The sequence below is a fragment of the Seriola lalandi genome, unplaced genomic scaffold (assembly GCF_002814215.2).
Source record: "Seriola lalandi dorsalis isolate HSWRI2012SDOR001 ecotype SW California unplaced genomic scaffold, Sedor1 jcf7180002054695, whole genome shotgun sequence".
In the NCBI taxonomy this organism is placed as follows: domain Eukaryota; kingdom Metazoa; phylum Chordata; class Actinopteri; order Carangiformes; family Carangidae; genus Seriola; species Seriola lalandi.
In genome coordinates, this window is record NW_019525248.1 from 434,284 (window position 1) to 458,878 (window position 24,595).

At 41.3% G+C, this 24,595-nt stretch overlaps 1 protein-coding gene across 1 annotated transcript in view; it reads left to right on the plus strand.

The window, feature by feature from the left end:
- The window catches only part of LOC111668033 (carboxyl-terminal PDZ ligand of neuronal nitric oxide synthase protein), a 48,091-nt gene continuing 23,496 nt past the window's right edge, over window positions 1-24,595 (plus strand). Inside the window, exons 1-4 of the mRNA XM_023423943.2 lie at window positions 1-525; window positions 1,562-1,633; window positions 22,974-23,066; window positions 23,239-23,297. Of these exons, the coding sequence (XP_023279711.1) occupies window positions 421-525; window positions 1,562-1,633; window positions 22,974-23,066; window positions 23,239-23,297 (329 nt within the window). The 5' untranslated portion in view covers window positions 1-420. The remainder of the gene's footprint in view (window positions 526-1,561; window positions 1,634-22,973; window positions 23,067-23,238; window positions 23,298-24,595) is intronic.

Consider the following 24,595-nt stretch of genomic DNA (forward strand, 5'->3'; position numbering starts at 1 on the left):
GGGTGCAGCGTTGCCATCAACAGGACTGGATTAAAAAAAAAAAAACCCCACAGCGAGGAGCAAGGAGGGAACATCACCTGCAGATAAACGCCGCTTCTTTACGCTGGATTTCCCCTGTGGCTTTGGGAACAGGCATCCCCCACGTTGCTGCGTCTTTACGAGACGCCTGTCTGAGAACATATCTGAGAACATTTATTGTCACGGGGAGAGGAAGAGAGGGCGCCCAAATCTGTCCCTCTTGAGGACGGGACCTTTGAAGCTCAAAGCAACAACAATGGACTGCGTTTCCAGAGGGAACTCACTCCTGGAGCCGCGCGGTGCACACAACTGGGATTGTAGCGTTTCTGCCCCGGTCGACATTTACCTGTTTACTTGTTGAACAGTGTTTTACTGTGTCGGGAGTTTTAGTTGGAGCCCGTGATGCCGGCAAGGAACAGGTACAACCTGGTGGACGATGTGGCGGACTCGAGGGTGCCGCTGCACAATGAGGAGGCTTATCAACATGGGATTTATTTCCAAGCCAAGGTGAGATGAAAATAGTTTCCCCTCTTATTTTGATACTGTTTAACCAAACAGTCCATTCATCGTTGGATTGTATTGTGTTGTTGTGCGGCGGAATGGCAGGTGCACTGTTCCCTTTCAGCTGGGATCCATCATGAAGTTTGAACACATGGCAGTGTCCTTAAACACACTCACACACACTCACACACACATATACATGCTGTATTAAAGAATTTTAGTTTATTTACACAATGTTTAACTGCAACATATACAAACACAACATTTGCATTTTATTTCTGGTATAATCACTAAACACTGACTGTCCTTAGTTTTGATGCTCAAAATTGAACCGAGCTGAGTGTATTTTCAGGTTTCCCTCAGATATTGAATTATTAACCTCTTAGGGAAGCAGCTAGACCATATTAAGTTTTTAGTGACCTTATTCAAAGGCTACAACTACTGTTTTCATTATTTTATTCTCATTATCTTAACACAATTACAAATGGACATGTTTCCATATCAGAAAGGGACACAGGCCTACTGTAATGTCTGTAAGAACCAATAAATGTCAGTAGTTTTACTCAAACAAGTAACTGACCATCAGAATATTTTGCTGATCAACTTTCGGTCACTGGACTAATAGTTTCAGCTCTGATTCACACACATCCGTATGTAACTTTATTAATTCATGTTTAGCTATTAATTCATGTTAGAGGTTGATCAGGAAACAGAAAGCACAGACATAGAAAGGGAGTGTTACTGGTCCAAAGTTCAGTCACAAGGCTGCTTGTATCTTTATATCTTGTATCTTGCTGCAGCCTCATTCAAGGACTCCTGGTTGTCCCTGGTAGCCGCTGTTTATGCAGTGGCACTTCACTGAATGCAATTGGAAAGAGATCTGTCACAGTGCTATGTGAGAGTAGCTGAGGAATTTACGCAGTAGTGATTGATTTAATTCATGACACCACTGAGTTTGACATATGTGATTATGGAAGATTAATTATGCAGCTGGTGTGTGTTGGACAATCAACAATCTGATGTTCTTGATTGTTCACCACAGTACGTGGGGAGTCTTGATGTGCCCAGGCCCAACAGTCGGATGGAGATCGTGGCAGCCATGAGGAGAATCAGGGTAAGATGAAAACACATGTCAAGTGTATTTAAAACCAGACACACACACACACACACACACACACACACACACACACACACACACACACTCATCTTCAGTCCAACGGTGATTTTTCCCTGACAGAAGACAGAAACTATCTTTACAATAACACAGTAATCATACACAATAATACAAAGAGTGTGCTGCTGTCAGAGGAAATTTGTTTTCAGCATGTAGTGACGCATGTACTGGCTGGACAACAGATCACGACTTCTGACGTGAGCAAGTGAAGCAGGGACTAATTTTGTAGAAAGAAAAAAAAAAAAAAAAAGCAATAAGAGAGAGGTGGATTGTGTGGCTTTCTTTGCTGAATAGTAAACTGCCCTTTCTTAATATGATGGTGAGAGTTGAAGGGCACAGTGTGTGTACGAGCTATTGCTGCCTTTCATGAAATTCAGTCTGTGGCTGATTATTGCTGTGCTCTATTTACCTGATAGTTAAATAGCTTAATTTAGTTTTCTCACTTTCATTGTTATTCATATCATAGTTGGGCTCAGTGTGTGTGTGTGTTTTTTTTTTTTTTTTTTTTTTTTTTTTTTCCATAAAGCCATATCAGTGGTGTTTCTATGGGGATCATGTAATCATTTTTCCCTCTCATTGTCCCAGCAGGCCAGCGTTTTTCTCCAGAAGCTAACACAGAGCTGTATCAGACAGCCAGGGTGGTTCTGTAATCCAAGTGTGACTCACTAGACTAACTTGGTTCAGACATGACAAGGCTCTTATCCCTGGCTGAGTGAATATGCAGAGAGGAAATGTGTGATTTCATTTTTAGACACTAAAAAGCCATAATGTGCATTTATCCTCTGAAAAATGCAGGACTTTCGGGGGCACAACATTCAAACTTTTTCACCATTTTGGGGAATCCTCATCCTCCCAGGCTTTCTGTCTTGCTCTCTTACTTTGTTTTGGCTTCTGTAATGTTACAGAGTGGGTTTGTAGGTGACTGCTGTGTTGCTTTAAGTGTGAGACTGTGTGTGTTAAAAATCAGAGGAACCCCAGTGTTGGAGATATTTTAGGCTAACTAAAGCCATCCACATAAGTAGGTCTATAGAGCAGAGCCAGACTGTGTATGAGTGTATCTGTGTGAACGGGCTGAGTGTGCCGGGAGTGATTCCCAAAATGACAAATCGATAAACTTGTAAAGTAAACATGATCATTAGGGTAATACACTGCAGGCGGAGGCAGGGCATAAAACAGGAGCAGGTATCGGCAGGCAGGGAAGATGCTGTTTATTGCTTCAAGAAAAAAAAAACAAATCTAGTTGACCTAGTTGTTTTTATCTATTTATCTTTGTATCTATTTAGATGATATTCCTATTTAAAAATAAACACAGTGCTGATTAGTATTTATTTATGTTATTTATGAGCGTGTGCTTTCATGTGGATGCGTATGTGTTGTGTTTGTGTATCTCTGTATGTTAAGTTCCCTTGAGGTAACTCTTAGCCTATTGTATAGAATATCTTTGCTTTTGAATGGCTAATGAAGGAAGCAGGATGCTGCTTCATAGAGTCCCCAGTGACAAATGTAAACAGGAGGCTGGCTGCAAGGAAACTCCGATCTAAAAAAAAAAAATCCTCTGATTTATTAATTTGTCATGTGTGTTTAATGTAATCTGTGCTGACAGTGACTGGAGAGATGTTACTATTGATAGCCTTGTGGTATTACATTGACCGGGGGATGACTCTGGCTTAGTTTTTACTGTGTCATGCCATCTTTGCAGTTTAGGCTTAAAAGCAAGTGTCTAACTTTTGCTCAGCAGTGACCCCTGTGGACACAAGTAGCAATTGCGAGATAATGGAAAAATGAATTTCCATTCATTCTTTAAGGTGGTTTTGAGTTACCTGCATCAGTATGGCATCCTGGTGGTGGAGTTTAAAGGAGCTATTTGTAAGTTTTGCTACTGCTACATAGCCATAGCACGCTAACCAGCTAGCCCCAGCTGTCTTGTCACTTTCCGATAGCAACTCATTGTAGCCTCCAATCTGCCCTGAAGACATAGCGCTGCTCTGAGGGCGTATTATAACCTCTTGTCTTGTAATGCAACAGTGGCCGAAGCTCTTGTAGAGTACACAAACACATGCACGCTCCCACAAACACAGTTGACATGTCCAATGCTAGCAGGCTTACAGCTAACGTTTGTACATTAGCTGTTTGGGGTGAATAAACAGTGCAATGGGTCAAATGAATGTCATGAGTCCAAAATTCACTTAAGATGTGATGGAAGGTGGAATTTTTTTTTTCGGACAGAGTCAGGCTCACTGTTTAAACCCTGCTTTTAGTCTCTATGCTTTATGCTAAGCTAATTGAACCATCTCCTGGTCCTGGCTGTATGTTCACATTTAATGGAGAGTCATTTAATGAGAGTGGTATTGATCGTTTCATTTAACACTGGGAAAGGAAGGGAGAAGCATATTTAACTACTACTTTAACATCAAAAAAACCCATTTCATTTTATGAGGATTTTAATGGAACCACGAGCAGGAAAAAGAAAACATGTCTTCTAGTGAGGTTCGGTCTGTATAGACCTCACTTTATTTGTGACCAAAGACCATTAAAATATTCATCTATTCCACTCTAAAATATGGTGTAAGAGTAGCAAAAGTCATAAAGTCAGTGAACTGTCATAATATCTGTCTACAAGCTGCTACCTAAACGCAGCTAACATTAAGCTCCTATTCATGTCAGACCAAGACTGTAGCTGCAGAGCCACGCAGTGTGTTGAACCGACACAATTAGAGGAAGTTTTTTCTTCCCTCCAAAAGCTACATGGTCTTCCTTTTTAAAATGACGTGGACTTGCCAATGCACCTACTGCCTCTGGTTTTCAACACATGGGAAGGTAAAGACTGTATCTCTGTGCCAACCACTTCTTCTTTGGGTGAACCGTCTCACACTGTGCCACGCTGTGTGAATGCAAACACATGAGCGTTTTAGAGGGCAAGCGCGCGTGTTTAGGACCGGTTGCCAAGTCAAATGTAATTAGCTTTGTGTAGATGAATATTGACTGGCCTTCCTTTCCCCTCATCTCTTCTCACAAAGGCAAAGGCTTTGTCTTTAATTTAAAAGCGCAAGCCTTTAGCCGAGGGACTGTGCAGCGACTCTGTGGAGTTGGGAGTGATTAAAGAGAGCGAGGAAGGAACTGATGGCAGTGGGAGAAAGACTGCAGTGGGAGGAAGTCCTGGAATTGAGAGGGGTTGCGTGGTGGCTGGCAGAGCCGTGGTCGTTTCATCTCCCTTGGCTAATCTCTTTAGTCTCAGTCGATGTGAGAAAACAGGGGGAGAGGAGAGAGGGCGAGCAGACGACACAGCCTGATCATCTCTGAGCAAACAGTAAATCTGGGTTTGACAGAGCAGAGGAGCTGTGCTGGTTGAGTCAAGTCTTCAGCCGTTTGACAAACACACACACCTGCCATTCCCACAGTGACAACGTGAAAAGACACAATTTTGTATCCTGTGGATCTTTTCAGAGTAGTTTTTTGTTAAACCTTCTCCCATTATGGCTGACTGGTCCTACTGTGTTGGTTTATAAGAATTTGTTCCATTCAGTTTGACCAGTGGCATAGAAACCACCCCAGTGGTGTGCAAGTGCATTCACACATGTATGAATGTGTGTGTGGTTTTGTGTGTGTGGTTGTGTGTGTGTGTGTGCGCATATGAGAGAGAGAGAGAAAGAGCTCCAGTACTTCATAATAGCGAGACCCTTTGCATTTTAACAGCCTCCTCAATCGATTAACGAAGCTGAATGACAGAGGCTGGTGTTGCTGCATCCACATGGAGAGATTTGGTGTAGTCATCCACGGCTCACTGCCTCAGAAAAGGAAGTGTCTATACACTGGAGTTTCCTTGGGAAGCAAACACGCACTGTTTACAGGAGGCCACTGTCTCGCTACAAAAGGAACCAAGTTGAAGGCTATTCTCTCGCCCTCACCTCCGTCTATGTTTCTGCCATCCCTCTCTCTCTCTCTTACTTCCTCATTTCCAACCCTCCCTCCCTCCACCGCTGTTTTCTTTCCATCCCCTCACTCTCCTCCTTCCAAAATAGACTGTCTCGATTTAGCCCATCTCTGGCTATCTACTCAGTGCTGACAGGAATAGATTTTTAGACTGAGGGCAGGCTATGCATGCTTCTCTTTGAATTTTGATTGGCTCTAATGGGATTTTAAGCTTCCCCCACATGTCCGTCAGGATGCAGCCTCCTCCCTCAGACTGCCAAGAGTCTCCTTGGAAATTACATGCCTGCTTTCTCTCTGCATTTGTCTGGTGTCTGTCTGGAACATCTCGTGAGGAGGAGATCTCTGTCTGCCGTGCGAGAGAGAAGCAAACCTTATGTTCTTTGGTCCCTATCATTTCAGTGTGGGCCCAGTGAGTCTTCTGAGAGCTCACTGAACTGATATGACTCAGTCAGGAGCAGATGTTTGGCTGCTGACAGGGATGTAGTGAGATAATAGGCACTCTGGACCCGTCGGAGAGTGCAACAGAATTTTTACATGACTTTAGTTTTACTTTGTGTGCTTTTGGGTCGCTTTGCTTTAGACTCTCAAACTTTTAAGGCAATGAGAGTTACATAATTATAAGTAAGAAGATTCTGGCACAAAAATATTGGAATCGCATCTGTCAACAAAAACCCCAATACTGCCAAATCATCAAGCATGATTAAAGCTCCAGTGCTGCAAATGTGTGTTCATTATTAACCATCTTGTTTCTCTTCTCTATGCTCATGTGGCCACCTGTCACTAAGTCATTCAACGCTGAGGCTGCAGTCAGCTGATTTGGCAGCTGCCAAAATACACAACTTCCACCAGAGAAACAAAGACATGTGATTTCACTTCCCTTATTATCTGTCTTCTTGTTTTCTCTGTCTTTCACTTCATTCTTGATGGTCAGACTTTTTATCTAAGGTAAATGCTTACCCAGGCCTGAAGGGTGCGGGACACACAAATACACACTGATTAGTGATAACATCACATGCAGCATGAACACGGATGTGTGTAAAGCGCAGAGGAGGCACTTCCCTCTCAGCCTAAAACCAAAGTCAGATTGAATAGGTGATGATTAAACAATAAACCGTGCATGACTGATCAGGAGTCAGAACCAAACACAAACAATTCTTAAATATCAGTGAATCACAATTTTGCACAACAATTACACACCCTGCATGTCCCAGAAAAAAAGAAATGAGAGCACAGCTTAATTCTGGGAATGGGGGGCGGTTGGTTGGGTGTTGTTTTGTGTGCAACCCTAACCCAACATGTGTGAATGTGGGATCTGCTGTATTTAGGGAAGCATGACACATAATAGGGGGCATTGTTTTCACTTTGTATTCATGCTAGCTTAATGGCAGATGCACAAGAACACAGTACGTGACCTATATGTGTACTGGATTAGATGTGATCTCAGCTTTGAAAGAGTGCACTTACCCTTTGTTTATCAGGCCCCAGAGAAAAGGGGGGGGGGGGGGGGGGGGGTCCCAATTTTCTTGATGAACACACATTTCAAAATAAGTCCCAATCCATGATCAGTGTTTAAAAGTATATTTCTGCATGATCTGCTCTGTTAAGGTCCGGTCAATCTGGAAAATGGCATGTTGAAATTCATCTGAAATCAATTCCATGGTTACAGAAAGTTGGTGACAAGAACATAGTAGCACTAATGAGTCTGAGTAGCTGCACAAGCACGATGCTCTTATTTTCTCTTCAGTATCTCGTTTCATTTAATAAGGAGTTTCATTATGGAGCAGAAAAAAACTCTGAGCTAATGAGCTTGCTAGGTGGCTGTTTACTAACTGACAGTTTGCAAGTGAGTATTTGTGGAGCCTTCAACAATAGAGGTTAGATAAATGTGAATGGTGCAACACGGCTAATAAGCTACAATAGCTTCTTCAAATTTGTGGCTCAGAGTTTACCAAAGTTGAAGTGGCTTTAAAAAACACACAAGCAAATCCATTGTAATTAATTGATTTTGCCATTTTAAACATACAAAACAGTGCTTGCTATCTTATGGCCTTTTAATGAGAGTCAAGAGTCTGGCAAAAAGGTGTTCCCAGGTTGGAGAGTTGATGTCGCATCTCTGTGGTGACAAGCTAGGAGCTGACCTCTCAGATTTGTTGTTGACATAGAAAAAGGAAGCGAGTTTTACAAAGTCTGCAAACAGGCCTTATCTTCTTATCATTGGTCATTTTTAAAGAGCCTGAAATACTCAGCACTGTCATGATCTCTAGCTTCCTCCTCCATTTTTATCAATCGGTATCTATCTTAATTAGTTTACTGATGGGTCAATAGGGCAGCAATACATCGAGCTGGTAGTGAATTTTGAGAAAGTCCTCTGTGGGAGCACAAGGCAAAAACTACTTCAAACAGTTTGATACAACTAGAAATAGGTCCTTACAGTTTGAATATTCATTTATTTTTCCTACAGTTTGAATATTTTTGAATAAAAGTGGCAGCCCTGCTGTACACTTGAGTCCATGTTTGTCTGTGTGGCGTGTTGGCTGGATAAATATACTGAGGGGACAGCAGGTCTTTGCTCACATGGATGGACGGACAGGTGGTGGATGGCCCCTGCTTCCACTACCAGCATCATGTCGCACGCATACACAAACACACAGGCTTCTGCTTTCATCATCTGCCCTAAAGCTATACCAGGTCTTTCAGTACCACAATTAGTCAAGTCTTGTGTACACTGACCTTCCCACGTTCACCCAAAGCGACCCCCATCCTAAGACATTTTATAAAGACATGAACTCAATCCTGCTGCAGAGCCTGAGGGCGCATTTTCTTCATACACACTGCCTGACGAATGCTCTCTGCAGCCTCCGCACGCAGAGTTGATAGCTGTGGCTTTTTGGTTTTCTGTGTCCATCGGATAGATGAAAATAGAGTGTGTGATTTGTAGTATTTCCAGATTCAAAGATCAACTAAAATAACACGGATTCTATTAGACTCATATGACTCATACGCAGCTCTGATGGAAAAAGTCAGATAGGACCTTAAAGTTCAAATGTCACATAAATTGATTAGTTTACATTTTCAACCAGTTACACAAAGGAAGTGTTATTTATTTTTACTCTATTTTGGGGGTATTGCAATATGTCAGCAAGTCCAAGCTTACAGTTCCATTACAGTGCAAATGTCCCTGTGGAGCTCATAGCCAGAAACTCATATGAACAGTCCTAACAATCAGCCTGCCACCACTGCCACTGCCTGCTGCAAAGCCTGCTGTCGCTAATCTCAAGTACAAACACAGCTAAAGTCAACAGACCCGGAGCTGGACATGTGTGTGTATGTGTGTGTGGTTGTACTGGGTGGGTATTGTGTGTGTGTGTGTGTGTGTGTGTGTTCATGGGTGTGCGTGTGTGTGTTGGTGGGTGTATGCCTGCACCTGTACATCTGCAGTCACGTGAGCTCATTTGCATCAGGATGCTTTTATGTCCTTGTGTCTGCACAGGTGACTGTATGAGAGTTGTATAGGCTGAAATGTCCTGTGCATGAACAGAGGTTGGACAAAATAACGGGAACACCCTGCTGTAGCGGGCAGTCCACACCAACACCGGATTCTGATGTAATTAATCAAGTGAAGCGTACTCCTGATCTGAATGTTAGACGGGGAACTTCACTTGCTACAGATCAGCTTCCCTTGTACTTCATTATAAAATACCATAAAATTACCTAATTATACAAGTTTCCATACAAGTTTACTCCAGCTTATTTAAATCATTTAGATTTGCCAGTTTACTGCGATATATTTGCTTATTTTCTTCTTAGCTGCAAGATTTGTTATTCTATTCAATTCTATTCTATTCTATTCTATTCTAGCTCTAGGAGTGGCAGTGTTGGTCAGTTGTTCAGTCCACCACTTCAGTCCAGACTGAAATATCTCGACAGCCATGAATTGGATTACCATGGCATTTTCTATAGACATTCATGGTCCCCAGCAGAGGAATCCAACTGGTAGCACACAGGGAAGTACATGGTGTATATAGCGTTATCTATATATCCAGAGCTTACACACAAGGTTCAGGTGTTTTTATTCATAAATCCTACATTTTCATCAGAAGCTCATTCTCCGCATGACTTAAAATAAACATGTGTCAGGTTTGTAAGTTGTGCTGCTCTGCCTGGGAGCATTCTTTCTTAGCATGAGTAGGCAGATAAAATGGGCCTATTGTATTACGGTATCGTTTGTTGGATAATGATTGAGGAAAGTGCTGCAGGCTTTCGAGCTGGCAGATAGGCTGCCCTACTTCTAAATGTGATTTGGAGTTGTGTGTGTGTGTGTTTGTGTGTGTATATGTGTCTGCGTGTATGCGTTCATCTCATCTTGTTCCAGCGTGCTACGTAGAAAGCCTCAAGGTCTCGTTCTCCTGCTCCTATCGTTCAACCTCCCCTCACTCCGATTCTCTTTTCATTTCACTACCTTGATGTCTATTTGATCGGAAGCTACATTTACGCTGTGTTCTTCCTCTGTGTTGGTTTAAACATGCAGGAAGCATTTGGGGTTAAAAAAAGCTTAAAAACTGAAGTTGTGAAATTGCTGTTGACGACCTGGTGTCAACACCTCCATTACCTGCACCACATTTCTGTAGCTCCTGCATCTTCCCACTGGAATAATTTAATACGCTTCATATTTTCCAAATACGGAGACAGCGAAAGCATGTCATATGAAAACTAATGCTGCCTTCAGACCCACACAGCGACAAAGACTGGCAGCGGCCTATCTGAATTGGTCAACATTAGACAGCTGACCGCCCTCCTGATCTGGCTTGGGCGTGTGTTAACTTTAGTTGGAATGGGAATCAAATTACATATGTGAAGGTCTCTGAGTCCATGCAGCTACAGCCGGGTAGATTGGCTCAGCACAAAGACTGAAAACAGGGAAAATAATCAGTGATCAAATCTTGATTAATCATTTCAGTAGCATTTTCAAGTATTGAAATAGATGACAAGTATTTTCAGATTTCAGCCTCTCAAAAGACAAGATTGACTTCGTTTTCTTTGTTAAATATAATTGTAAGCTGTACTTCTGGTGGTTTTGGACTTCTCGTTGAATAAATGTTTTTTCAGTTTTTTGATGTTTCATTTATTAAATGATTAGTCGATTAAGCAAAAAACAGTTTACAGATGAATCGATAATGAGAATAATCATTAGTTGCAGCCCAACAGAACATGTAAATATTGACTATTGAATAAATACCATAAATTACACCTTTGTTTGAACTGAAACTGGCCATTATAACATGACACGGAAATACTGTATGAGAGAACAGATAACACGCTGTCATATTTAGTAATATATTCTTTATGTATACGTAGAGTCCTGTTATTTACTATATTTAGATATGTTTTTATGATGCTTTGTATTTGTCGCTTCTGTAGGAGACAGTTCATATAGTGAATATATGAACACTCCTTTACACTGGGTAGATTTCCACTATACATTCTACATCTATAGTCTTTCTGTTGTCAAGAAAACCCTCATGTTATCCGCTGAGTGTGACTGATGTGTGGATGCTGGCGGGATAGCGTTTTGTATTTTAGTCAGTCGGGGCACAGTGGTTGCTCCCTGTTATACGCTAATTGGATAAATGATGTGAGCAAACGGCTGCTGCTCATCCTGGCGACTGTGAACTGCTTCAACACTGGCATCCACACAGCCACTAACAAGACAGCGTATTCTCTGCTGCCCAGCTGACAGGACTAATGTGACTGTCGCTCAGATTAACAACATCTCCGTCTCCCTGCCTGTCAAACTCTGTCCGTTTATCGTCTGTCTGTCACTCAGACAGCGTAGATTTTTAACAGATAAATGAAATCAAAGCTATATGTTCAGTTATTGATCAAACAGAAAAAGAACAGGGCTTTTTCACGCCGTGTGATTTTAGTTTTAGTATTGTTTATATAACACTCTTCTCTGCAGTGAAAGTTTGAGAAACTGTTTTGCTGCATTCATTGTTATCTTCACTAGCATCAACCCATCAGGGCAGAGACTCTGAATGGATAATGAGGGAGGAGACAGCCCATAAGCCGTCTAATCGTATGCACTGGAGGCATTAGCATATTTTTAGAGCAGAATCTCAATTTCCCAAACTTTGTACTTTTTTCATGTTTTCTTGAGCTTCCTTTGAATAATTTGATCCCAATTGGATTTCAGTGTACTCTCTGCCTTTTACTGGTTTCTCACTTTCTGTCAGTTTGTGTTTGGGGGCTGTGGTAAAGCCCGAGCTCCTCAGATCTCTTCTCATATCTCTCTCTGTCATTGTGTCTGTTTCCCTGTTGCCTCACCTTTGGGTACATCAAACAAGAACAGGAGCGTGGCGTGACTTCCCAACATTATCCTGGCTCCATTATCCCGGCCAGAAGTATTACTGAACTGACCTTCCCTCACACTTACAGTGGATATGAGACCATGAGGTTTATATTTGGAGTTTTGATTGAAAAGTCTCTATTGATTGCCATGAAATTTAGTACACATTCATATCTCCCATATTCCCCACAGGATAAATCCTAATAACTCCGGCGATCCCATATATTTTCAGCTCCCTCATTCTGTCATTTGTGTAATAAAATTCAAACTCTGACAAAACTAATGAGATTCCCATCAGCCTCGGCTTTACTTTGTGTTGCTTATTTGCATTTAGCCCACTTTGCCTCACAGAGCTGCTCGCATGCATGTAGACTCTTATTAGTCTTGTTTCTGGACATTATCACAGAAATAGTAGCGTGATCATCTTGGTTATCTTGGTCACACTGCATACTCAGCACTGCTTATCTCCAGAACATCAACTTTTTTAATTCTGCGCAAAAGACATTAAGTGTTCCTGAGCCATTTGATTACATCTAATTGGCTCTGGTGGTGTACTCACAGAGTCTCACTGAGGACCACAAACGAAGACACTAAATAAGCTTGTTGATTAATTTCATTAAATGAATGTAGGCCAGATCTAAGCCACTTGATTCACTGCAGATGCAGATGTTTGGTGGATTGTTCTGTGATCTGAGCACCTCTCCTCGGTGTGTCAGTCAGGGAGGAGAGAAGTGTGACATCGTTCAGCGCCATGTGTTGGTGGCACACTTTGCCCAACCTTGTTGTTGTTGGTGTCGTGGGCTACATGACGACCTGTCTCAGTCCCCTCAGACATTGGGTTTAAGCCACTCGTGATTGAGCTTTATGAAAGCTCTCACACACTCTTAAAGCCTCTTCCACGGGGCTTTTTGGGGCATGTTTGCATGTAAAGCACAGATGGCGCCCCTGATTCACACCCCACCTTTACCCCCCTAAAACAGCTTTAACATGCAGTTAAACATTTGGCTTCAAACCTGACATCGTTTTATTAAATGGTTCATCACCTAATTATTGTTGCTTTTGTTGTTTCTCCCTCCCCCGGTTTCCTTTCATCGTGTCCCTCCATCACACCAGCTGTAGGCTCCCCAGTGTCCTGTCCATTCACATTTGTGTTTTGTATTTGCCTGATGGCAGACTTGTAGAGCTTACAGTGTGGCAACAGAAATGTGTGCCAATATTTACGTCAATTACATGCTCAAGCCAGTCCTAACAGATTCTAGGTTATCATCAATCCCTTTTTTTTTTTTTTTTTAAATGGTTAATCATCTACTGTATGTTTCTAGTTTATTTTCCTGTAGCAATTCTAACAGATTTGGAAAGTGTTATGATCTTTGGAGTAGTGTAAGGCAGCAATAGATTGATCTGTCCGTTGTTATCTTGATTGTTTAGTCTGTGAAATGTCAAAAAGATTGTGAAAAATATCCACCGTGCTTCCCCAGAGTGGACAGTGACGTCCTCAAATGTCTTGTTTCATCTGACCGGCAGTTCAAAACCCAAAGATATTTAGTTCAGAATGATATATCACAGCTAATCCTCACACTGTTGAAGCTGCAGCCAGAGGAGTTTTGGAGTTTTTATTTGAAAAATGACTGAAATAGTTTATGCTTTCTTTATAAATGGCAGTTAAACGTCCCCTTAAACTCATTTACGTTCAAACTGCAGAATCTGCTGCTGCACTAACTTAAGGTCATCATGTTGACCATATAGTAACATAAGCCTACAGTTTATGGATGTAGATCGGTGATGGGTGCCCCCCCCCCTGCACTTGGTGGTAAGGGGATTTTAGGGCCGGAGAACTGAAAAACGTTCGTCCCAGTAATCCTATTACTGTGACTGCTGATTTTCCAGACTGCTGCACTGGACAGAACCTCAATCAGCGTCTTCATATCACCGTGGTCCCTGTGTTGACCTCTGGCTGCTCTCTGGCCTCAGCCCACCAGCCTCTCTGTATCTAGACACACAGTTTGCTCTCAGGTTTGACAGATGTGTGAAAAATATGCACCAGTCTAGACGCGCTTACCGAGGCTAAAAGGACTTCTTTATTGTAATATATACTGTTGGCTGACTTAATCCTGAGTGATGCCCAGACAGCCTCACTTGTTGAGCCAGTGAAGCACTTTATGAATAATATGCATCTATTTACAAGCCCTCTAAAGCAGCAGCGTGCATCACTGATGCAGACTACAGCTGGCAGGTGAGATTATCCATCACTTGCCTGGCGTTAAAGTGGAAATTGGTCATGTTGGGTGGAAAGAAATAATTGCTGTCGTTCGTAGGGCTGCAGCTAATGATTCATTTATTTTGTTGATTAATAAAAAAACAAAACGAAATAAACAGAAGAAAAAATAAAGATATTCAATTTACTAACAAAGTAAAAGCCTCAAATCCTCACATTTAATAAGAAGCTGGAGCCATCATATGTTTAATATATTTGTCAAAAAAATAGCTGCAATGATTACTTGATTATCAGATCATTGTACCTCTGTCAATCAACTGACTCAGCTCTAGTCATTTGTGTAAACAGACAGTGTCTTTGTGTCTTTTTGACATAAACACTTGTTAAAAAAATTCATATCATAAGATTTAGCTATTTACATGATCACTCCACTTTTCCCTGAGTCTGAAAAATACATAATCTATGAATATGCTAATACTGGAAGCTAAAACATCCGAGTGAAGAAACAATAAGGAAAATGCGTTTTTGGGTGGAAAGAGACTTTAACCTATGTTAGGATCTAGGGGGCGTCCTAATTACTGCCTGATAATTAGCTGCACAATCCATGATTATCAAATCTGTCAGGTCCTGAAACCACCAGTCCAAAATCCTCGTACTTGACCGCAGTACCACAGGTGTTCACGTGAGCCCCTCTTGCCACGACCACACCAACACTGACGGCGGGGTCACTCGTGACTCAGATTTGAATTTAAAGGAGACACTGCCACCGTCTCTTAATGCAGGAACTTGGAAGGGGATTATGCTGATGATTTCTGTGTCAGACAGTCTGCCGACTGCAGGTGTGGGTGTAGTTCTGCTTTCCCCCATCCCTCCAGAAGTGAAGACATGCCTGATTGATTCTTCTTTTTTTAAAACATGTCGAAGCCCATCTGAGTTTAAAAAAAATCTGAGAAACAGATGAGATTCTTACTCACTGCTGCGTCACGTTGGATTTGGGTTTTTGTAAGTTATGAAATAATGTAAATAACATCCTGGATTGCTGCTGCCCCTGCAGCCCGTGTCATTGAAAGTGAGTCTTGGCATGCTCAGGTTGTTCCTTTTTGTATTTCCTCCGTGTCCCATGTGACTAACCTTGAGTAGCCGCCGTCAGCGCTCTGGGACTGGCTGTCCTTTCATTGCGCCTGTCAGCGAGTCACTCAGGCGTGGGTCCATTCTCACTGCAAAGGCGCAGACACTTGAGGAGTGCCTGCCTGGGCCCGCACCGGGGCTTAGCTGCTTCCTCTGACAGGCCTGCTTCAAGTGCAGCTGACTCCTCTCCAGAGGTACGGGTTGACTCATCCCGCATCACGCTCACCGTTTTCAGCCGTGGCAGGTATTCTTCCTGACCTTGCTGCTTTAATTTGAGATGGAAGGACATTGAGATGATCAATGGAGTGTGCCACATGGTTTGTTGTAATGACTGCACAGAGTTTGGGAGCTTTCATTCTTTACCTGCTGTGCAGACAAACCGTATTAACGCAGGCCACGATTGATCAATTCTGTCCGTCAGCCACTATAAACACCCTTGCAGTGTAAGTAATGAAAGTCATTTATCTAGAAAAGTAACAGCTGTAGCTCCCAGATGGAGCTGGTGCAGTGTCAGTGCCAGCTGTGGTTGTTTATCTGTCTACAAGAATTTTATCACTAAAATCAAGAATTAACGTGTTGGAAAAAAGACAAGGAAATATGAAAGCTGAACAGAAACAAATCAAAGCCATTCCAAACTCTTGTTTGAAAAATCTTTACTTCATAAATAAAGCCCCAGTAATCCTATGCTCTTGCAGTAAATTCCAGTGAGTGTAACCCTGCTGTCATCGAGAAGCCCCCTTTTGAGCAGGATGTTTCCTGTTAGCACTCTCCCTCCCGCAGGACCAGACTGCTGCTGCTCACTGGAGGCTGCCAAAAGACTGGAGCCCCTGGGTCCAATCCATGATATCTGCACTCAGGCGGAAGCCACTCACGGAGGCACACACAGGCACCAGCAAGCACGCGCACACACACACATACACACACGCACGCACACACACACACTTTCTTTTTTATTTCATTTGCCTATCTAGCTGCCTTATCATATTATTTCTCTTTTTCACACATACAATAACACGGCCAGCGTGCACAAACACAAACTCCCCTTCGTTTCTGATGTAGGCCAAGGTCGTCGTCCGTGGGGACTGTCGAAGTAATTGCTTCCTCATACATACTCCTGCTGACTAATGATGAGACGTGCCAGTTCACTCTGGAGGTTTGGGCCCTTCCACAGTCACGGGAGTCACTCCGTCCTCCTGGTTTGGCCACGAGGCTCAGAGGCCTTGTCTGAAAATACCACTCACAGGGAGAGAGACTAGTTGAGCAGCAGTGATTAAAGCACCATGTCCTTGATTGATTGCCAAAACATGTGATTTCCTTCTCAAAAAAAAATATAATTAATAAATAAATAAATAAATTCGCTAATTTCATTTCAAATTGTTTCCTGCTTTCTCTGATTTCCAAGAAGTCTTCTTTCACATTAAATGCCAGGCTGTTTGGCAGCTGTTGTGTTTCTCAGCTCAGCTCTGCTCCCAACAGTCATCTCTTTGTGTCCTGAATTGAGGGAAAAAGCAGTGAAATTCCTTGGGACTCCCCAAATCCTGGGAATTGTAATGAAGGGGTTGCTAGGTTGCGATCTATAGGGCCTATTGTGGACTCCTGTATGGATTCAATGGTACTACAGGGAGCATCAATGACCCACAATGCACCCCCGCATTCCTCTGCTTTTCAGGTTTGTTGAAGTGGCGTGGGGGGTTACCCATGATTTCTTATTCCATGATTTGGTTTGCAAAACCTAAATCCATGCTCATTTATTGACTCTAAAAATATCCACTAACAGCAAAGGGAAAACAAATTCTCCCTTTCCAGCTTTGCTGTTGAAATCTCTCTGAAGTCAAACTTTCAAGCTGGAACCAAACAGCACTGACTATAGGAATCAGTGTCCTTTCATTAAAGGGCTGTTGACAGGAGGCAGGAGATTGATTTTTTTTTTTTTACAGTATCTGCAGTACAGGCACTTCCACGTAATGACTGACTGACTCTAGGAAAGAGGAGTCCCTCATGTCCTCTGGGACGTCCTCTACAGTCTCCTCTGAGACTTTATGCTTTATGTGTGAGTGGATCGTGACGAATTGTAATGTATTGTAATCGTACTCATAATCATACCCGTGTGAATACACTGAAAGTGGTTAATAATAGTTTCTAACTTTGGATCTGGAGTATATCGATTTCTTCGAAAGTGGGTGTTTAGAATTCAAAATGTCTGTCTCCCAATGGTAACAAAGCACCGCTCTTTACATTTAAAAGCATCAGAGGTGACGGCTAGGGTTAACAGCTATCTGAGCTTTGTCCAAAGATAAAACCCTCTAAAAGCTTACAAACCACATCTTGTCATTTTTACATTTCGGTCTCTGTATGGATTGAGTAAAAATCAGTGAGCATTAGCGCTGCTAGTCCGGCGGATGTACAGACGGAAAGACCCAAGGCTAATTGGAAAATCAACGGTTCAATTCCTGGTTCTTCCTGTCCGCACATTGAAGTGTCCTTGGACAACATACTGGACCCCAAATTGACCCCAATGTAACATTGGTGTGTGTGTGTGTGTGTGTGTGTGTGTGTGTGTGTGTGTGTGTGTGTAAAAAGCAGTGTACGTGTAGAGAAGAAGTCCTGTATGAGTGTGTGTGTGTGAATGTGGCTTGCAGCTATTAGATTGGAAGTGGAGTAATGAAACATAATGAGTAATGGGTTTCCTTGATACTGAATGAAGCTTTACTTCAGGACTGTGATGATGTAAAGTTCAGTTAATATTGCTCATCCAGTGAGGGAAGATTAAGCCATTTTCAGTGTGTCTCATTTTGTACAATTTGACTAATAATTATATGTAGCGGTAAATAGACAAAGGAGCTTAAAGCAGCTGATTTAGCAGCTGTCACCCTCCGCTCTTGATGACTTTCAGTTATTAAATAGTGATCGTAGTTGGCTTTGCTCATAGTTTGTTATTCATGCCACAAAAAGAAGCTGCTCTGAAACTGTCACAGTAAATTCTATTGTCTTGGCTTGCTCAGAGATTACAAATAAAAAAGTAAATGACCTCTTTTCTCCTCCAGTTTTGATCTTGTAATATATTTGTTGCTGTTTTAAGTTGATAACACTGGGATCAAATATCCTACTGAGATCCAGCTTTCCCTTTCCTCTTTTTGTGCACATAGCAACAGCCATCACTATTCTGCCTGACGCTTTCATTATACATTGCAGAGAGGGACGCTGACTGAAATTTGTTACGCTGTCTGGGAAGACTGATGAGTCTGATGGCTGAAATGCACAAATCCAAACAGAGAGATTTGAAATAAATGCTAGCAGTCTGTTTGCTTGGAGCTGGAACATTGCTGTAGCACTGCATCGCTCACCGGCGGCATTAGAGACGTAGTTCTAAGGTTTTAAGACAAATCTTCGCAGAGAGCATCTTAGAACTTAAATCCTGTGTCCTTTTGCATGTCTGTTCAATCCACATATTAGTCATACACTTTTCATTACAACTCATGCATTATTCCTAAAGTCTGTCTTCCTAAATTTCTCAAACATAATTCAGAGAGTTTCAGAGTCTGTAACAGCGGAGTAAAGTAAACTAAGCTCCGCAACGGGAATATTTTCATACTTTGCTGAAAGTTTTCTAACCTGACATACTGAGGCTTAGGGGAAACTTATGTCATGAGCTTTTAATTGTTTGTTCCACTGTTGATACCAGAAAACCCATAACAATGCAAGTGCATTAAAAGCCTGAATATTTCAAAAACACTTTGCACTTAAGCAGAGAAAATATAAAAATTTCATACTTTGGATGCAAAATCCCATTTTGCCTCAACAGAATACTGGCATGAACTGTGAATTATAAAAGAGCTGTGTGTAAGTGTTTTGACACTGATGTGCTAGTAAAGGTAGTTGGTTTGTTGGTCATATACTGCATGGACAGTGTGTTTGTTTCTTCTCACCCACTCTGGCTGTATAGCTAAGTTTGTTAGCATTAGCTTGCCAACTAAAATGCTTTGGTTGTTGTTAAAAGAGTCTGTAGACATTGATGCTTCAGCAGTTATTTTACACATACATCCACTTACTCATGTAGTTTTGTGGTAAATGTTAACTAACTAAAAAGGCTGGTGCTCATTATGTTTAGCTACCAGTAGTAAGCTAGCCAGTCACACAGTGTCACAGTACTTATAGATATGGTGAGCTCCCATTTTTTTGGTAAAAACATTTTCGCAAAATTGGGTAGAAATTTGGATGGCAACTGCACCACTGAGAGATAAAGTAAATATTTAAAATCAAATGAATAAAGTTTTGATTTTTTAACTTATTGGAGGTAAAGGAAGAAAATAAAAAATCTTTTCTTTTTTAACCAACTGATTTGAGGTTAAAGGATGGGAATGTATAAAGCTTTACATTGTTTCTAAACTTAAACTTTAATTTGTTTATTGCTAATTAATGCATTCAGTTATATTGCTGTCTCTTCTTATCGCCTTTTACTTCCTTTGATCACTTTCAGAGCTCCACGTCTGGCAGCTCGATGCCCAAAATCATTATTCTGCTCAGTGGCATTTCTTTGAGTTGTTCCATCTGATTATTCACACCAGAGAAAATACTGTATTCTCAATAACAGTAGATTTTTACACCAGGTTCAAAAGCATTCTACAATAGAAATAAATGAGCCTCAGCACCTGGTTTTTGGTTTCACACTTGGACACTTTCCTTTCATCTCAACTCCGTAATACTTCACTTTGCAGCATGAACACTTCTCCATTCCTCCTCTTAAAACCCTGGCTAGCGTTTCTCTCCATCTCTGCGGTGTGCTTCCTCCTCTCCCTGTCTAAACCTATTCTCTTTTTAATCAGCTCTCTCGGGATTCCGTTCTGTATAATTAGAGACCAAAACTTTAATCACCATGGATCCAGGGCAGGGAGAGCAGGGCATTTCAAATAGACACAAGCAGAAAAATGTGCATGAAAGAAAGTGTGGAAACGTATACAAAAATTGCTTCATTTAAGTCATGACATTTATTTACTGTCAGTCTGTACACACAGTCTGTCTGCACACATTCGCAGACAGTGGGGACATATCCTAGGTTCACACAGAGGACAAATGAAAACTATCTGCTAATCATCTCTGGTAGGCCGTGACTTGTTCGTAATGCTCAGCTAATTGTTCCATGGCAGCATTGTGTAGCTGGATTAAAAGGTCACAGTTTGCAGGAGGTCCTTATATAACAACAGCTCCTCACCTCCTCTCCTTCTGTCTCCTCGTATCTGCTCACCTCTCCTCCCATCTTCTCTCTCTTCTAACTTTTCAGTCCTCTTATCCTTTGCCTTGTCTCCATGCTGGCATTCATTTTGCCCTTTAACACGTCATTCTCACCTCTCCTCCCTTTACTTATTGTTCTGGCTCGAGTGGAGACCATTCACTTTTGCTGCATATTAACATTTTGGCAGAATGTGGTAAACATCAGACTAGACATTTGTTATTTTCTGGGACACTGCCAGCTCCAGAAGGAAATGCTGCAAACTTTCTCTGCAGGAGATTTTGGAAAAAAAGTGAACTTGTCTGAACTTTTACTGGTTACCTCAATGGGGAACATGGACATGGGCCAATGAGCTTTGGGTGCAGGTGTAGGGAGGTGGAGAGACTTTACTGTTCTTATGGTGTAGTTTCAGCAGCAGCAGGCAGCTGCCAGAGAAAAGGTCTAAAAACTCACTGTCCACTTCCTGCTCAGCACCATCAGAGACAGTTGGCCGACGAACATGGTGGAGTATTTAGCAGAGACTAAAAACAAAAGAGTTTTAAAAACAGTGAGTATTGGATTTACATTTACCAAGTGGACAGAAAAATGACTCCAAATACACGACAATGCTTCTCTTTAATTGCTTGATTTGTAAATAAGCAACTGTCTGCTAACAAGTTAGCCGTATCAACATAAAAGGTGATAATAAGGTCAATGTTATGTCCACAACTTGTTTCTTGTGCCTCGAGGCAAAAAAAAAAGAAGAAAACTTGGAGTAGTAAACCATTTTGGGAAATATGCTTTTTCACTTGTCTTGCCAAGAGTGAGATGAGAGGATTGATCCCACTCTCACATCTCTGCACTAAATATGAATCTACAGTCAGGAGGCCATTAGCTGACAGTCACACTGTAGGCCTTGATAGCCGTTGAGTAACGAGAGCTGAACGCTGCTTCATGTTTGAAAGTGACGCTGACTTGAGTCGACGGGCCAGACTTGTTAAGTTCCTCAGCAGAGAGCTTGGCCAGCTGACGGGGTGGAAACGTGTTAGTCACTCAGTGCAGACACAGCTGTTCTGAACCACCAAACAGAAGGGAGGCAAACCCATATCCTGGGCTTCTTACTGAAATGTTGTTGATTAATTTAGCTGGTGTAGTGTCTCTTCTGTGTCCCTGAGAAGCAGAGACGTGGTTCAGCTGCAGGCTACATGATAATTTCCTGTCACTTTCAGTTTATAACATGATACTTGATACAGACCTGGGAATCTTGACCAATTACATTCAATACTGTCTTTGTCATCCAATTTTCCTAGTGTCCTTCCTCTCATCAGAGAGCTATAGAAAAGTTGTTTTTTTTTTTTTTAGTTGTCTTGGCTACAGCAGACTTTGTCAGAGTTGTTATTGTGAGCTGCCCGGCTATTAAAGATGCTGATATATTAAAGTGCACTGCAGATCATGTTTTAATGCTGACAGATTGTTCCCATTTATGGCCTTAATTCTGTCAGCATGCCAACTGTGCTCAGTACATATACTCAGGTCACTCACTGCAACAAAGAGGCGGAGTAGTGCAAGTGAGTGAGTGAGTGTGTGTGTGTGTGTGTAGTGTGACTGTATGTCTGAGAACGTTCTTAATCATAGAGGTAAAACAATCAGTTAATTCACTGATTAGTTGATTAACAGAAAATTAATCTGCAAGAATTTATAATTGATGAATATTCTCACAATTTTTCGAGGAAATTTGCTGGTTCCAGCCGCTCCAGTGTTACGTTTCTCGCTTTTCGTTGTCTTATATGATGGTAAAAGGTGTGTGTTTGCAATATTGATCTTGGGCAATGGGAGCTTGTGATCAATAATGAAAATAATTATTAGTTGCCGCCCTAGTATGATGTGAATCAAAAGGTGTTTTACTGTGGTGAAAGAAGTGGTTTTTCAGGTCTTGTGAGATTATGACTCTTGGTGCCTTTTTGTTCAGTTCTGTGTAATCAGCTGCAACGAAAATGGTTTTAATGAAACCTTTTTTAGCTTTTGACTTATTTCATATTGAAAGATAAAATACTTTTAATGTGTAATGGTTATCATAGCTCGATTATACTGGATTTGTGAAACTGTTACCAATATCAATATTTGAGAGTTTAAAAAATCCAAATAACTATTAGCCGATAGTTATTTAACATTAACACATATTATACATATATTTTTTATTATTATTATATTTTTCAAATTATGACCAAGGTGCATAAAAGTGCATAATAATATTTTACAGGATATTTTACAGTGTTAAAATGAACTTGTCAGTGCTCTCTGGTGGACAAATTATGTACTGTAATTTGTTGGCCCAAAACTCAACTAGTATAGCTGAAATAAGCCGATATCAGCCAATATATTGGCCTGACCAATTTATCTGTCTACCTCTAATACTAATATTTTGATGTACTGTTTTTTTTATCTGCTTTCTCAGTATGAATTCAAGGCCAAGAACATCAAGAAGAAGAAGGTCAGCATTGTGGTGTCTGTGGACGGGGTCAAGGTGATGCTGAGGAAGAAGCAGAAGGTAACTCACTAGTGATGAACAAAGAAGAGAAATGATAATTCTCTCCACTGGATTCAATGTTTCAGCTTTAAAGTTGACCAGTTTTTGCATATTGATAATGATAAATATATAACTTCTTTTGATATGAGACATTTTATCATTGCTTAAGAGTGATTGTCTGTTTCATACGCAGAGGAAAGAATGGACATGGGATGAGAGCAAGATGCTAATAATGCATGATCCCATATACAGGTTAGTCACACCTCAGTTACTGTGTTCATACTGTATGACAATATAACATCTCACCATCTTTGCAGCTTCCTTTATGGACCCAGGGGATTAAACTGTCTGATGTTCAGTCGAGTCTGGTCTTTGCACTTAGCATGTTGTTGTTAGCTCTAACCAAAGTAATTACTGTGAGTGGACAGAAGATGTTATAGTGGAAATTATGTTCTCAAACTCTGAGATTGCTTCATATTTCTAGCCCATCGCATGTACTTAACCATACAGGACTAATGTGCTTGAATGTACTATGCACGCCAAATGCAGTTACATTCATAAAACAGCATAATGAATAATCTATAGCTGGTGCATGTAGATGGTAAAGCATATGTTCGTATACTAGCACATCATTTTTTTCAGAGAGGCTTTCTGATCTCAGATAGTATTTGTATTTGGTTTGTTGAGACCGAGTGAACGACGAAGTTTCAGTTGGTTTGACAAATATCTCAGCACGTCGGCCTAAAGACCGATCTACTCTGTGGCAACGGAGCCTGACAACTCATCATCTTCGTGCCTGTGAGGCTGTCACTCACTGCTTAACAACTCACAGCAATTAAACTGTAAAGTGTGAAGATAATAGTAGCAGTCAGGTGCTGAGTAGATATTAAAGTGTGATTTGTGGTACAGAGAACTGTGAAATAATGTATTTTTTTTACTTCATGAATGTCAGTTTTTTTTATGGCTAATAAGCCTCTTCATGAAAATGGAAATCTCAGAGTTGGAAAGCTGTTGGCAGCCACTTTAAAGTGTCTTAACATTAAACATCTAAGTGTGTGCACTTAGACATTTGTGTGTGTGTGTGTGTGTGTGTGTGTGTTTGTAAATTATGTATACGTCTGTGGGAGGATCTCAAGCCACACCTCATCACACAACTGCATGTGTTAATTTATCCTTGCATGTGTTTCTGTGTGTGTGTGTGTGTGTGTGGGGGGGGGGGTTCTGCAGTGAGGATATATAGTACTCTCTCTACCATGTGACTTTCAGTAGTAGATGGTAATAATTAGTTTGGCTGGTTCGTACTGGAGATGTTTTATAGCAGTGGATCTGCAGATGGAGATGCGGCTCTGACCCTTTGCTCTGCCTCTACTGCAGAATATGGCGCTGCTCGGTTGTCAGCGGGGACAGAACCAGTCAGGACAGCATATTTTTACAGTATAAGACACAAAGAGTATAGAGTAGTGTAGAAGCATGTATTTGTATAAAGCATTATACAATAAATATTCCCCCTTACATTTGATTTATATCTGCATTAGGTCAGTTCTTTCTCC